The sequence below is a fragment of the Perca flavescens genome, chromosome 1 (assembly GCF_004354835.1).
Source record: "Perca flavescens isolate YP-PL-M2 chromosome 1, PFLA_1.0, whole genome shotgun sequence".
Lineage (NCBI taxonomy): Eukaryota > Metazoa > Chordata > Actinopteri > Perciformes > Percidae > Perca > Perca flavescens.
In genome coordinates, this window is record NC_041331.1 from 3,266,036 (window position 1) to 3,281,262 (window position 15,227).

Consider the following 15,227-nt stretch of genomic DNA (forward strand, 5'->3'; position numbering starts at 1 on the left):
TCTGAACTGACTTTGTTTCACATTTAGACATCATCACATCCAGTTACTACTTCAGGCGTACTGGATGGGAAAGAATGTTCCAGGTATGAGTCAAACCCTCAGGTGTTACCAAGAAAACAGACGTATTGTAAAAACCTTATTTTGATTGCAAAACGCATACAAATATAAATTACTCTAAAATAATATAATATAATATAATATAACTCTTCAGTGTGTCTATTATAAGGTCATTCATGGACTCTAATTGGACATTAATGCCTGAGAATGGACACCTTAACCCATGTGCTCTCTTCAAAGCCACCAGACTTTTTATATAAATAAAGCACTATCCTACCTGTCTAGCTAATCCACAACTCGTTTTGGTTCAGAGCATCACGTGACTGAAACCAGCTGAAACGGAGGAGATCAGTGAGAAGCGCTTGTCACTGCCCCGGCAAATTTGAAAGCGTGCACTGCACTTTAGAGAAGGAATCAGGAGAAGGAGAAAAGGGAATAATAGCTTCTTGGTACATAACAGCTACCGTAGTTGCAACACGCATTTGAAAAAGCGAGACGCTAGAGAGCACTAAAATACAATTTCACCACTAGATGGGAGAAATTCCTACACAGTTAACCTTTTAACAAAGTTGTCTTTATGATCATATATTAAAACACTAACTGCAGAAAAGACAATTAGAGAATTTATTTTTTTCATCATCTCTGCTTGTCAATTTCTGATTATGCATGACATTATGCATGACATTACTGCAACAATACGGATCATAATTGTAGCAACAATAAATAATTAGAAGCAGTTACTGTTCATGATGCATGTGTGTCTGCCATCATGATTTCAAGAAGTTGCAAGACATGATGAGACATAAGCTGAAATTTGGTTTTCTTTCAACCAAATTTAAAAAAGAAAGTAACATGGATGATTCCCTGCAGCGGTCTTTACAAGTAAAATAAATGATCAGTTCACTACTTTCATTCAATTTGTGTGTTTTATTAAATTTTATAGCATTAAAAAAAAAAAAAATTGATAAAAGAATGTTTAAAAAAGTGACACAAAAATGTCAAAAACAAGTGACAAAAATGTGGGAAAAAGCTCCAAAAACTTGGGAACATTTTTTAGAAAGGCACAGAAGTCGACAAAAACGTTGAAATGAAGTGACAGAAACATCGTGAAAAGCCACAAAAGTGTCGAAAAAATATTTTCATTTAAAATTTTGACCTAGAAACACTAAGTTGCATGGTCAAAGGAAGACAACACAAGGGTTAGCAAAGTTGTCTTTATGATCATGCGGTAACTGCAGAAAAGACAATTAGAGAATCTTTTTCATAATCTCTACCTGTCCATTTCTGATATTACTGCAACAATACGGATCATAATTGTGGCAACAATAAATAATTAGAAGCAGTTACTGTTCATGATGCATGTGTGTCTGCCATCTTGGTTTCAAGAAGTTGCAAAACATGATGAGACATGAGCTGATTAAGTAATGTTATCATTTAAATGCACATAACTGGACTCCAAAGGAACACCTACTGTAGGGAATAGATAATACATCTGTTGTAGTTGTGAACATCAGTTGTTGAAACTGGTGGTCATTATTTTCTGAGAAGAAGGGTCTCTGGTTGAGGAGTTATTGTCAGAACGAGACTTGCAAGTCAAAGCCACAGACCACAGGAACATAAATACACCTAAGAAGAAAAGAGAAAAGCTGTGAATACTTCTGGTAAATCATAAAAGCAGAGTACTTTATATGAGGATCGTGCACATACTGACCCTGCAGGGAGTTTAGTATAGTGAATATGTAGATCCCAGGGAGGGAGATGTAGGTGATGCTCGCTAACCCCCAAGGTAAGCCCAGCACACAGCTGAGGCCCAGCACTGTGGCACAGTCTTTCAATAACTTCATCCCTTTCTCCCTGTTTATCTTCTTCCAGCCACTGCTTTCAGCGCCTCCACTACCTGCCCGTAGCCCCCAGAGTTTAAACACCACCAGCCCCAGCATGCAGGAATTACACAGTATCATCAGCACACATGGGACGGCCACGGTAGTGATGAAGCTGACCAGGAGCCTCTGTGGGAACTGGCTGCTCATCCAGCATCTGCAGGTTATTAAAAAGAAAGAAAAATAATAAAAGCCAATATTTTGTTTTTCTTTTTAGATCAAGTTAGTCTCGCTTTGCCAGACCATCCTCAAAGGCGCTGTGGAGGAGGGTCTGGCTAGTCCACACAGCCAGATGAAGCCACGGTGCTTCAACAAAATAGCCTCGGGAAGGAACTTGTTTTGGTGTAACGTGTGTATGTTCAAAAGTAGTTTTAGTCGTGCGAGAGAAAACTCAGATTGGACAGATAGTCTAGCTAGCTGTCTGGATTTACCCTGCAGAGATCTGAGGAGCAGTTAACCATAGTCCTCACAAATCCACCGGAGTTTAGAACACCAACACAAAGAAAGCGGAAGGAAATGGTCATCGGCGAAACGACATGCTTCCGGGAGAATTTCCTGCGGCAGTGGAGCAATCCCGGAAGTGGAATGTCGTGGATATATAGACTAAGATCAAGTTAACTTTGAATTACAAATAATCTGCTTCTTGGCAAGGAACAAATGCTTAAAATCACACTATGAACAATATTTGCTTGGAATTCCAAACTCCTGTGTGGTTGAATATTTAAAACATAACAATAAATCTTAGTTTCTTACATCTGTGCTGTTGAGGTCTGGTTGTTGGCATCCATTGGACTGTATTTGCCATAAACACCTGAAATCCCACAAACCACTGCAACCAGTGTTGGAACACCTGCATGAAGACAAGAAGGATATAGAATTTACTTCACCAAGCCCTGACCAGGGACGGAGCCAGGGGGTGGCTTCTGGGGCTCCAGCCCCAAATGTTTTCTCAAAAATCCCAGAGGGAAATATCGGCATTCATTCAGTGAACTCTACTAAAAATGGGTTTCAAGAATAGTACTGCCGTTAATGCCAAAATCCTACCGTATGTTATGTCACTTAAAAATAGTAACATCAGACACATTTCGGCTCTTTTTAGGTAGAACAACAGAACACTTCTGTTCTCAGGTTATATTTTATTTGATTAAATTGAAAGACCAAAATAATATTTAAGATCATAATCAATCCGTTTTCAAATGTTTTGGAACCTGTATTGTAGACTTATTCTTTTCCTCTTATTGCATTGCTGCTTTTTACAGTGCATTAACACCTCCATTACCAGCATTCAGCACTAATGTCTATCCAACTCACAATCATCATGATAAACATGCTTGGGGGGGTGGGGGTGGCAGGAACAAATAAGCTGCGGGCACCTTCTGACTCTGTCTTTGCAGTAATGTGTATAAAGGGTAAGTCTGGTGATATTCTATATTTTTTATTGTCAACAAATCCCATTTAGACCAATAACTACAATAAATGAATCAGACTACCAATTATTGATTGTGTTACATTTAAGCAATAGCTGACGACTGACCGTGGTAGACCAGCTGTAGCTGTTCTCAGTGACTATCCGCTACTTGCCCAGCACCGTCAGACAGACAAAGTTAGCAACTAGCAGAATACAGTAATAGTAGTAATAGAGATTGAAAAGAGAGCTAAAACAAGAGTGAATATACAGCCCCTCCTCACCCAAAAAACATCCGTATGGGTCAATTATGCAAACAGCTCATGACGACCCAAAATGACGATCCTGTTAGGCCTGTTGACCTCTCATGGCTGAAGTAATTATCACAAGAACAAATGAGGAAGTGAAGTGACCGCCGTATAATGGCTGGGACACACAGGGCCGATAATCAGCCGTTGGACAGTCTGGCGAGGTCAGTGACTCGAGTCTGTTCGGTGTGTCCTGTGCCATCGTCAGTCTGGGGGGCTGTCGCCATTCATTTTGGCCGACCTGACATGTTCAGTCGGAGGCAGGGCAGTTGGGACTCACCCGGAAATGGCAAGCGGAATGAGCATGACTAGAGTCTCTGAAAATCTGACGAAAATCTTTTAAACTGACCTTTGTTGAGCTGAAATAAGGACAGATTCAGCAACTGCATGGCCTATTCCTCGCTTAAAATGTTTTCAGAAACATGTTTCAGTGAACTATTTTAGTACAATATGAGATCGTATTCTGAACGAGCCGCCATGACAGTCTGGCTTTGAATTTCCGGAGAAAACAAACCCATGTGACACGTTTGTCCAATCAGCTGCCGGTTTTCATTTCTTGGGCAACAATAAAGAGTAGCGCCGCCTGCTGCTATGGAGACATATTACGTTTCTCAAGTCGGTGTCGCCTCAGTGTGTCCCGAGGCAGTTTTTTGGACCTCGGGGACCCGACTGACTTTTCTGTCGACGGTCGGCCGTCTGGCTGGTGTGTCCCGGCCTTTAGACCGCCAAATTGAGCATAAGGAGGAAGGCTGGGGTGGTGGATGGGTGAAAAAAACACCGGACTTTCCCTCAGAAAACCGGGGTTTGGGTCATGTGTCAAAACTAAAGGTCAACTGTCATTAGGAAATGAAGCGAGTTTTACGACGTCTTCATTTTAGTAGTTTTATGTGACTAATTCTAAGCCAATCTCTGATGATTTCCTAACCCTAAGTATTTTTGTTGCCTAATCTTAAATCTTAAATCGGAACTCTCGCCAAAATGCAACCTAGGGTCTTTTTGTGAATGTATCCGAGTCAAACTTTAGTATAAAAGCATAATTAGGACAGAAATGCCACTTTTAAGATATACCGTATTCTCGTTTTCAGTCAAATGGCCTTTTGAATGGGAGTGCTAGGGGCACTACTATGATCGCATCAAAATCACTATTAGACTAAGAAGGCTCGACACAACATGAAACATGAAACTTTGCTTGAAGTATCACCAGAGGCTCTACACATGAACTTTAGCATTGAGAACATTGTTTGTGTACACAGAGTTTACTAAAAAGAAAGGTTTTGAACAACTCACTTTAGCTGTTGGTTTTTCCGGTTGCCGCCATCTTGCCAGTCAAAAATAATCGATCTCCGAATGCAACATAACAGGGAGGAGAGTAAAGATGGAAAGCCCCTAAAACTTAGTTCCATATAAATGCATGGATAATTTGTTGTTTTTTCATTAGTGAAAAACAATATTGACCTTGTAGTTGAGTAGTAAATGTTAAAAGTGGCGTTTCCATCCTAATTATGCTTTTAAACTAAAGTTTCACTCGGGTATATTCACAAAAACACCCTAGGTTGCATTTTGGCGAGAGTTATGCTTTAAAGGTGCCGTAGGTAGGATTGTGAAGATCCAGGACTTAGTCAAAGAATTTGAACATCAACAACTTCTCAGTCCCCCCCCCGCTTTCTGCTAAAGCCCAAACAGTCTTCTAAGCCCCTCCCCCCCACGAGGGAGAATGAATGTGTATGCATGAGCAGTGATTGACACGCAGTTAGACAACCCCCCTGGGCCTGATTGGTGAATCTGAACAGGGAGCTGTGGATTTTTGCCAATCGCACTACAGGCTGTAGGTGGTGGGTCCGTGTACTTGGCGGCCAACGGATTTTCGTTTTGAAAGGAAAAAAACAAAAACGAGAAACGGCCAGTTTCCCAATTACCATTAGTAAATAGAAAAACAAAAAACGGAAAACAACCCATTATTCGTTTTTTGTTTTGATATTAAAAAACGGAAAACGAAAAACTATCTCGTTATCCGATTTTCTTTGATGTGTTTGTAGATGGAACTCGGAAATTAAATTGTGTGTATAAATCTTATTCCTCATTCATTTTTTTCGTGACCCGGAAGCGATCGTAGGTAGTAAGCGGCTGCATACCCGGAAATCATTTGGACATCACTGAGACCATGGACAGTTAGAATGATACGGACGTAAACATGTTTTTAGACGAATATGCTAGTTTTATATTAGAAAAGCGAAAGAATATGATGTCTTGTGGGGATATAGCAGCTGCGTTGGGTTCACAGTTTGGAACGATACGGGGGTTTCTGAGAGGAGTGTGTGGAGGTGGTGTGCTCAGCAGGGACTTGTGGCGAAACACAAGTTGACTTTTATTATGAAGTGGTCACAGGAGATTAGCGCTGACTGCTCTCATTCATCAAAAATGAGTCTACACAACAAGACAACCATCATAGTCTAATAATAATAATAGTAATGAAGCGAAAACATTTTCAAAATTTCTCATTTTCACATAAAAGGTCTAACGTTGTTTTGCGCCATTGCTTTGGCAAATATCTGTCAAACAAACTAAAATCGAAACCATGATATGGCTTTCCCTTATCAAATCGCAAAAGACAAACAAACAGGGATATAATTAGTATAAATAAGATATAAAATCAATATAAATGGGATTTTTGGAGGTTAAAAAAGTAACTAAGTAACTACATTTTAAATTAGCTACTTTTACTATTTTACTTGTACTTGAGTAAACAACAAAGTAACAGTACTTTTACTTAAGTAGAAATTTTTTTTTACTCTTTTCACTTCTGCTGATTTATTTAAATCTAAAAATTGCATAGACCTAGCCCTAGTCTGCATATCGGCCTAGCTGTGGTGGTCAGCTTTTTATTTACTTTAAGAGTAGCATTCATTTGTATGTTTAACAAAAGCAGTAAACGGCGATTGATAAAAAAAGAAAAACTTGCCTCAGCAATACCTTCAGCGATTTCAACTTCAAGTTGGCCGTCAGGACAGAAGTCCCTGACAAGTCCCTGCTGAGCACACCACCTCCGCACATTATTATTATTATTATTATTATTAGACTATGATGGTTGTCTTGTTGTGTAGACTCATTTTTGATGAATCTCCTGCACTTCATAGTAAAAGTCAACTTGTGTTTCGCCAGTGAAATGCTTTTAATATTTGCATATTAAAAGCGATATGCAGACTAGGGCTAGGTCTATGCAATTTTTAGATTTAAATAAATCAGCAGAAGTGAAAACAGTAAAAAAAAAATTTCTACTTAAGTAAAAGTACTGTTACTTTGTTGTTTACTCAAGTACAAGTAAAATAGTAAAAGTAGCTAATTTAAAATGCAGTTATTTAGTTACTTTTTTAACCTCCAAAAATCACATTTATATTGATTTTATATCTTATTTATACTAATTATATCCCTGTTTGTTTGTCTTTTGCGATTTGATAAGGGAAAGCCATATCATGGTTTCGATTTTAGTTTGTTTGACAGATATTTGCCAAAGCAATAGACCGTTTATGTGAAAATGGTTTTCGCTTCATTATTATTATTATTATTAGACTATGATGGTTGTCTTGTTTTAGACTCATTTTTGATGAATTGAGTCAGATAATCTTTGACCAAATAATAAAAGTCAAAGTCCCTGCTGAGCACACCACCTCCACACACTCCTCTCAGAAAAGATCGTTCCAAAACTGTTAGCTGCTATCAAAACAAAAAACGAATAATGGGTTCATTTTCCAAATGATTTCCGGGTATGCAGCCGCTTAATACCTTTTTTTTTTTTTTTTTTTTTATTTTTTGTTTTTCTATTTACGGGTCACGAAAAAAAATGAAATGGTAATTTGGGAAAACGGATGGTTTTTCGTTTTCCGTTTTTAATTTTGGGTTGTTTTCCGTTTTTTTGTTTTTCAAAACGAAAATCCGCTTTTTTTTTTTTTTCCTTTCAAAGCGAAAAGTACACGGACCGTGGTGCCAGAGGAGCAGGATTTGTTCTTAAATTACCGGCTTACTGGAACATAGGGTCAGTTTCAGCAAGTATGTATAAGTCTTACCTATAGCATCTTTAACTAAACTTAGTAAAGCACAAAAAGTAAGGACATTTGTGTTTAGTAGATTATTTCTCTGTGGTAACAATGCTTTTTGGCAATAAATCGTATAATGTTGAACATGCATTTGTGTGATGAGCAGCAGCGCTGAGCATGTCGGTTGCGCCCATGAAAAATTTGCTCAATCTTCTCTGCCAATGCCAAACAGCTTATTCTGCCATTGACTCGTTTGGTGTTTGGTGGCTTCGGCCCGCAGCTGTGAACAGACGGACCGACGGAGAATATTATCTTGCAGAACAGTAACAAAAACTCCACAGCAGTGGTAGAAGCAAAAAGTAGCATTTACAGCCTGAACAAGCTACATATTCTACACAACATATCAACAAATGCACCGTGATCAGAGTACATTCACAAAAATAGATTTGACTCAGCGGTCACAATCATAGATTAATAAATCAAACGCGCCCCAGTAGCGCTTATCAATCGATCACATTAATGGTAAACAATGGCAACATTAGCCCTTACTGTACGTAGTCCATCAGTCCGTAGGTTTCCACTTGTCCCCAGGGCAGCGGGGACAAGCCATAGTCGACTTTGAAGAAACAACGGTGTCCGTGTCTGATTTTCTTCTAGAGAACGTCATTGTTCTCTCTGCAGCGTTGAAACACGACATGCGTTTCCAGGATCCCTTAATTAAATCCACTTTGTTTAGAAATGGAAGATTTTAGCACAAGCGCTTGCACGCTCCCTGCAGCAACGGGGTTGCAATGGAAGGCGTTCGTTTCTGTGCAGGGCAGGCCCTAGACTTTTGGGGGCCCTTAGCAGGATTTGGTTTGGGGATTCTCCACATTGTAACATATTGCCACTGCACTTGGCACTAAACCAACTTGTGTATTGTAAATATTAGTTTAAGCACTCATAATGTACAAATACGCATGTAAAGTCTAATGTGAGACCTATTAGTAGCAACGCTATCTTTACATAGACCGGCTCTGTTATGAGCTCTATTGTGGGATATTTCAAGCGCTCTTGGGGGGCCCTCTGGTAGCCACGGGGCCCTAAGCAGCCACTTAGTTCGCTTATGGGTCGGGCCGGCTCTGTTTCTGTGTGTCAGAGGGTTTTATAGTTTAAGGCCCCATGCTGTGTTTGAGGAACCTCTGAACCAATGGGAGAATCACAATTACAGGAAGGTGCAAACCTTATCTGCAGGACCCTCCCTGGGGCCATTTTGCACTCTTCTCCTCCTGGTAGTTTGATGAAAAGGCTGTGGGTTTTGCACCTAGGCCAAGATCTCTTTGATTGTGTCCACATGTGCCACATGTGTGTCTTGTCTCCAGAGGTCAGTTTAATCTGAGGCCTTTTTGGTTACAAATCAGGTTTAACACAACTGCTGGTCCCGACAACAGTCGCTTGATTACGGTCATAAACTGCTCCAATGCTGCATTAAATAGAAAGGTCGTATATGTTTTTTTGGGCGTCTAAATCAACCTAAATTGTTGTTTAGGTATCAGGATGTGTTAATCAGGTGGACAGATATTTGACAATATTATTTGCCATATAATGTAAAAACATGTCAGTTTACAACTTGTCTCTGTTGCCGCCAAGAGCTAATATAATTTAATGAATTAAATTTTGTTGCTTTCTCTGACGCTTTTTTCAACATTGTTTTATTCATTGTCAATAAACCTAATTTAAATGACATTGCACCTCATTTTTGAGTTTACGAAAAGCAAAAATTATCAATTATTTTGACCAAGAGTTAAGATCAGAGGATGTTGAATGAATCACAGACTGGTTTGTGTCAAAGATCAGTCAGGATGCTGTTTTAAAACCATTTGAAATTCTTTTTTTTCAAATGCTATGAATTTAATAAAACACCCGCAATTGAATGGAAGTAATCATTAATTTTACCTGCGAAGAACGTTGTATTGTCACGTCTGCCTCCGCTCTTATTGTGTTTTCTGTTTGTTTTCATGAACTTCCTGTTTTATTTTGCATCCACTGTGTGTCTTCATTCACTTCACTTGTCTTCCTGCCTTTGTTTGTTTCCCGCCGATTTTGATTACCTGTCTCCGCCTTAATGTTATTCACCTGTGTCTGGTTGTCTTCCCCTCCCCCGTGTATATATACTCACCTGTGTTCACTTGTTCTCTGCCAGATTGTTGTAGCTCCATGTTGACTCACTTTCCAGCGTTCCCTTGTTTTGTTTCCCCGTGTACCCTGACCTATTGCCTGTATCATCGACCACGTTTGCCTGCCTGGATCTGTACCGTTGCTTGCATTGTTCTGGGAGCAATAAACCGATCACCTTTATCCTTGTTTCTTGAGTCGTGCATTTGGGTCCGCCATTGTAGCCTGACAGTACAATCTGGCCAAGATGGACTCAGCCGACTCCGAGGCGGTGAAAGCAGCCCTGTGGGCGCAGGGTCAGCGTCTGCAACAACAGGAGGAGCAGATTGCCATTCTGCGGAATGAGGTTCTGGCTATGGCTAGTCGACAGGAGAGCCAGGTGGTCGGACTGGGTGAGCAGGTCAGCCAGCTGGTCACCCATGTTCAGCGGTTGACAGCGAGGGATTCCACTGCTGTACCCAGCACCGGGAGCAGTTCCACAGCCGTTTCCAGCCCCGCAATTTCTGGAGGAGATCCTGTCAGGGAGACGGTCCCTTCTTCTACATTTCCACATCTCGCCAAACCGGAGAGGTTTTCGGGAGGATCGGGGGATTGCCAGGCATTTCTGACGCAATGTGAGTTGCATTTCGTATTACAAGCGGCCGCGTATCCCACAGACCGAGCTAAGGTGGCTTTTGTTATCTCCCATCTCTCCGGAAGAGCTGAATCCTGGGCTGCTGCGGAATGGAGCCGCAAATCTGTGGTATGTGATTCCTACGTCGGTTTCACCCAGACTTTCACTCAGATTTTTCAAAATGTTACTCCCGGGAGGGAGGCTGCTCGAGCCCTGGTGGGTCTGCAGCAAGGGAAGAGAAGAGTCTCAGACTATGCTATTGAGTTCCGTATTCTAGCAGCAGAGAGCGGCTGGAACTCATCCGCCCTGTGTGATGCTTTTTTACATGGACTGTCACCTGTCATGAAAGATCAACTGATTTCCTTGGACTTACCCGTCGATCTGGATGCGCTAGTGGCACTGACTGTGAAGATTGATAAATGTCTCCTGGAAAGGCTACAGAGGAGAGGTTTCTCTACCTACCAGCCGAGGGCGCCAGAGTCATCTAGGGTCTTCCAGCGTACTCAACCTGGGACGTCTGAGCTACGTAGCAGTTCGTCTATTGGCCAGCAGAGGAGATTTGACTCATCAAGAGAATTTCATCGCACTCAATCTACAGCATCTGATCCTCGCAGTCCTGTGGGTTCGCTTTCTGATGAGCCGATGCAACTAGGAAGGACTCGTCTGTCGCCGGAGGAGCATCACCGTCGCAGGAGAGAGGGCCGCTGCATCTATTGTGCTCAGCTGGGACATTTCATTGCTTCCTGTCCAGCAAAAGAAGGGGCTCACCAGTAGGAGAGAGGGCGCTGGTGAGCCGTACACATGTTCCTGTTTGTCCCTCTCGACCCAAGCAGGAAGTTACCCTGGTGAATGGAATCGTCTCTCGGATTCAGACTGTGTTGGTGGATTCTGGTGCGGACACTAGTCTTATGGATGCGGCTCTCGCCAGGGATTTGTTGCTGAACTCTATTTGTCTTCCCAAGCCTTTAGACGCCACAGGATTGAATGGAAGTCTTCTCTGGCGAGTTACTCATCGCACTTCTCCTGTGTCAATGACTTTTCCTGATGGCCACACAGAGAGTCTGACTTTCCATTTGTTCGATTCCCCGGTTCACCCAGTTGTTCTTGGGTTTCCGTGGCTTACATTGCACAACCCTCACATGGACTGGGTTTCAGGCAGGATACTCAGCTGGGGAGGAGATTGTGAGCAGACCTGTTTTCCGGCTAAGTTGGAGGTGGGGGGACATGACATCGTTGCCCCAACCGTTCAGCAGGAGAGGGATTCAGTTGACTTTCCTGATCTTTCGGGTGTACCCGAGGATTATCTGGACTTAAAGGACGTCTTTAACAAGACAAAGGCGACATCATTGCCGCCCCATAGACCTTATGATTGTGCCATAGACTTGTTGCCTGGTACGTCACCACCTAAGGGGCGACTGTTTTCTCTGTCTCCTCCTGAGATGGCGGCTATGAAGGCTTACGTGGAGGCATCATTGGCTACGGGGATTATTCGTCCTTCCTCGTACCCGGCGGGGGCCGGTTTCTTCTTCGTGGGAAAGAAAGACAAGTCTTTACGGCCCTGTATTGATTACAGGGGACTCAATGACATTACGGTAAAGAACCGTTATCCTTTACCTTCGATTTCCACCGCCTTTGAACTGCTTCAGGGAGCCACAATCTTCACCAAGTTGGATCTTCGGAATGCCTACCACTTGGTGAGAATGAGGGGCGGAGACGAGTGGAAAACTGCCTTTAACACCCCTACAGGTCATTACGAGTACCTTGTAATGCCGTTTGGACTTACTAACGCTCCAGCTGTGTTTCAAGCGTTAGTTAATGACATTCTCAGAGACATGTTAAATATCTTTGTGTTCATTTACTTGGACGATATCCTCATCTTTTCGTCCGACCGAGACTCTCATGTGCAACATGTTCGCCTGGTGCTTCAGAGACTTATGGACAACCAGCTTTATGTTAAAGCTGAGAAGTGCGAGTTTCATGTGTCCACTGTCTCCTTTCTGGGCTTTGTGGTGTCGGAAGGAGTGATCCAGATGGACCCAGAAAAAGTAAGAGTGGTTGCTGAATGGCCTACACCCACTACTCGCAAGCAAGTCCAGAGGTTTCTGGGCTTTGCTAATTTCTACCGGAAATTCATCAGGAATTTCAGTACGGTGGCGGCTCCTCTTCACGACCTCACTTCAATCAAGACGCCGTTCCAGTGGTCTCTTGCAGCCGAGCGGTCGTTCTCCTGCTTGAAACGTAGCTTCTCCACCGCTCCTGTGTTGGTGCTGCCTGATCTACAACGGCAGTTTGTGGTAGAGGTGGACGCGTCTGATGTGGGTGTTGGAGCTGTCCTGTCTCAACGTTCCTCTCAAGATGAGAGACTCCATCCTTGTGCTTTCCTGTCCCGTAAGCTGTCTGGAGCTGAGAGAAACTATGATGTTGGCAACAGGGAGTTGTTGGCAGTCAAAGTTGCTTTGGAGGAGTGGCGGCATTGGCTGGAAGGGGCGGAACAGCCATTTCTCGTCTGGACAGATCACAAGAATCTGGAATACCTGCGTTCCGCTAAAAGACTGAACTCTCGCCAGGCCAGTTGGGCCATGTTTTTCAACAGATTTAAATTCACTTTGTCGTCCCGTCCTGGGTCCAAGAATGTGAAGCCTGATGCCCTGTCCCGTCTGTTTGATCCTGACCCCTCTTCCGAGGTGCCCGTGAACATTTTGCCTGAGTCCTGTGTTATTGGGGCCGTAACCTGGGAAGTGGAGGAACGGGTGAAGAGGGCTCAAGACGGGTTAATTGTTCCTGCAGGTTGCCCTTCCAACCGCCTGTTTGTTCCTGCTGACCTTCGGGCTCAGGTCATCCACTGGGCTCACACTTCACTTCTCTCTTGTCATCCAGGGATCAAGAGGACCGTTTTTGTGATACGGCAACGGTTCTGGTGGCCGTCTATGGAGAGAGGTGTTGGGGAGTATGTGGCTGCGTGTCCAGTCTGTGCCCAAAACAAGACCTCACGTCAAGCTTCTGTTGGTCTCCTGCAGCCTCTGCCTATTCCCAAGCGGCCGTGGTCGGACATTTCTCTTGACTTTGTTACCGGTTTGCCTCCTTCTGATGGTAATACAGCGGTACTCACAGCTGTGGACAGGTTTTCCAAAACGGTACATTTTATTCCCCTGCCTAAGTTGCCTACCGCAAAAGAAACTGCGGAGGTTCTGCTCGCCCATGTATTCAGGATCCATGGCTTGCCTACCGATGTGGTTTCTGATCGTGGTCCTCAATTCATCTCCCAGTTCTGGAAAGCCTTCTGCACATTGATTGGGGCCACGGTCAGCTTATCTTCGGGTTATCATCCGGAATCCAATGGACAGACTGAGCGACTTAACCAAGAGATTGAGAAGGGTCTTCGCTGTCTGGTTTCTCGGAGCCCTGCATCTTGGTCCAAGATGCTTCTGTGGGTGGAATACGCCCACAACACCCTGCCCTGCTCATCCACCGGCTTGTCGCCCTTTCAGTGTGCCTACGGCTATCAACCGCCACTATTTTCTGCTCTCGAGAGGGAGGTAGGGGTGCCCTCGGCTATGGCCTTGGTCAGACGCTGTCGACGGACCTGGACGAGGGCTCGACAGGTTCTACTGTGCAACAGGGACCGCTACAAGAGGCAAGCTGATCGACGGAGGTCTGCGCCGCCCCATTACCAGGTGGGCCAGAGGGTGTGGCTGGCCACGAAGGATCTTCCTCTGCGTACCGAGAGCCAGAAGTTGGCCCCTCGGTTCGTGGGACCGTTTCCTGTTTCTAAGGTGATCAATCCTGTGGCTGTCCGGTTGAAGCTGCCCCGGGCTATGAGAGTACACCCCACATTCCATGTGAGCAGAGTCAAACCAGTCCAGGAGAGCGCACTGGTCCCGGTCATGCCGCCTCCTCCTCCTCCTCGTCTTATTGACGGGGGCCCTGTTTATACCGTCCGCAAGCTGTTGGCGGTCAGGAAGAGGGGCCGCGGCCGTCAGTTTCTGGTGGACTGGGAGGGGTATGGTCCAGAAGAGAGGTCATGGGTGTCGGCCAGCAATATTTTGGACCCTGGTCTCATTCAGGACTTTTACAGACTGCATCCTGACGTGCCTGGGCCGTCCGGTGTTCGGCCCTAGGGGGAGGGGTACTGTCACGTCTGCCTCCGCTCTTATTGTGTTTTCTGTTTGTTTTCATGAACTTCCTGTTTTATTTTGCATCCACTGTGTGTCTTCATTCACTTCACTTGTCTTCCTGCCTTTGTTTGTTTCCCGCCGATTTTGATTACCTGTCTCCGCCCTAATGTTATTCACCTGTGTCTGGTTGTCTTCCCCTCACCCGTGTATATATACTCACCTGTGTTCACTTGTTCTCTGCCAGATTGTTGTAGCTCCATGTTGACTCACTTTCCAGCGTTCCCTTGTTTTGTTTCCCCGTGTACCCTGACCTATTGCCTGTATCATCGACCACGTTTGCCTGCCTGTTGGATCTGTACCGTTGCTTGCATTGTTCTGGGAGCAATAAACCGATCACCTTTATCCTTGTTTCCTGAGTCGTGCATTTGGGTCCGCCATTGTAGCCTGACATGTATGTGTCACACAATGTTAATGCATGCATCCAAGTTGTTTAGTTGAAAGAAACCCATATTGCTGATATAAAAAACAAGGGTTAAAAACATTGCTCTACTGCATCCCTAGTGGTAAATAAAACTCCAACAGGAATATGTGACTTGGATAAATTGCTCTGAATTAAAAATGTGCATAATACAATGTGACAACATGAATATAGGACTGTATACCC

The 15,227-nt window shown here is 43.7% G+C and overlaps 1 protein-coding gene across 1 annotated transcript in view; it reads right to left on the minus strand.

The window, feature by feature from the left end:
- Positions 1-1,082: 1,082 nt before the first annotated feature.
- The window catches only part of LOC114561045 (adhesion G protein-coupled receptor G3-like), a 46,888-nt gene continuing 32,743 nt past the window's right edge, over positions 1,083-15,227 (minus strand). The window contains exons 11-13 of the mRNA XM_028586706.1: positions 2,691-2,787; positions 1,769-2,094; positions 1,083-1,683 (exon numbers count right to left, since the gene is read on the minus strand). Of these exons, the coding sequence (XP_028442507.1) occupies positions 1,568-1,683; positions 1,769-2,094; positions 2,691-2,787 (539 nt within the window). The 3' untranslated portion in view covers positions 1,083-1,567. The remainder of the gene's footprint in view (positions 1,684-1,768; positions 2,095-2,690; positions 2,788-15,227) is intronic.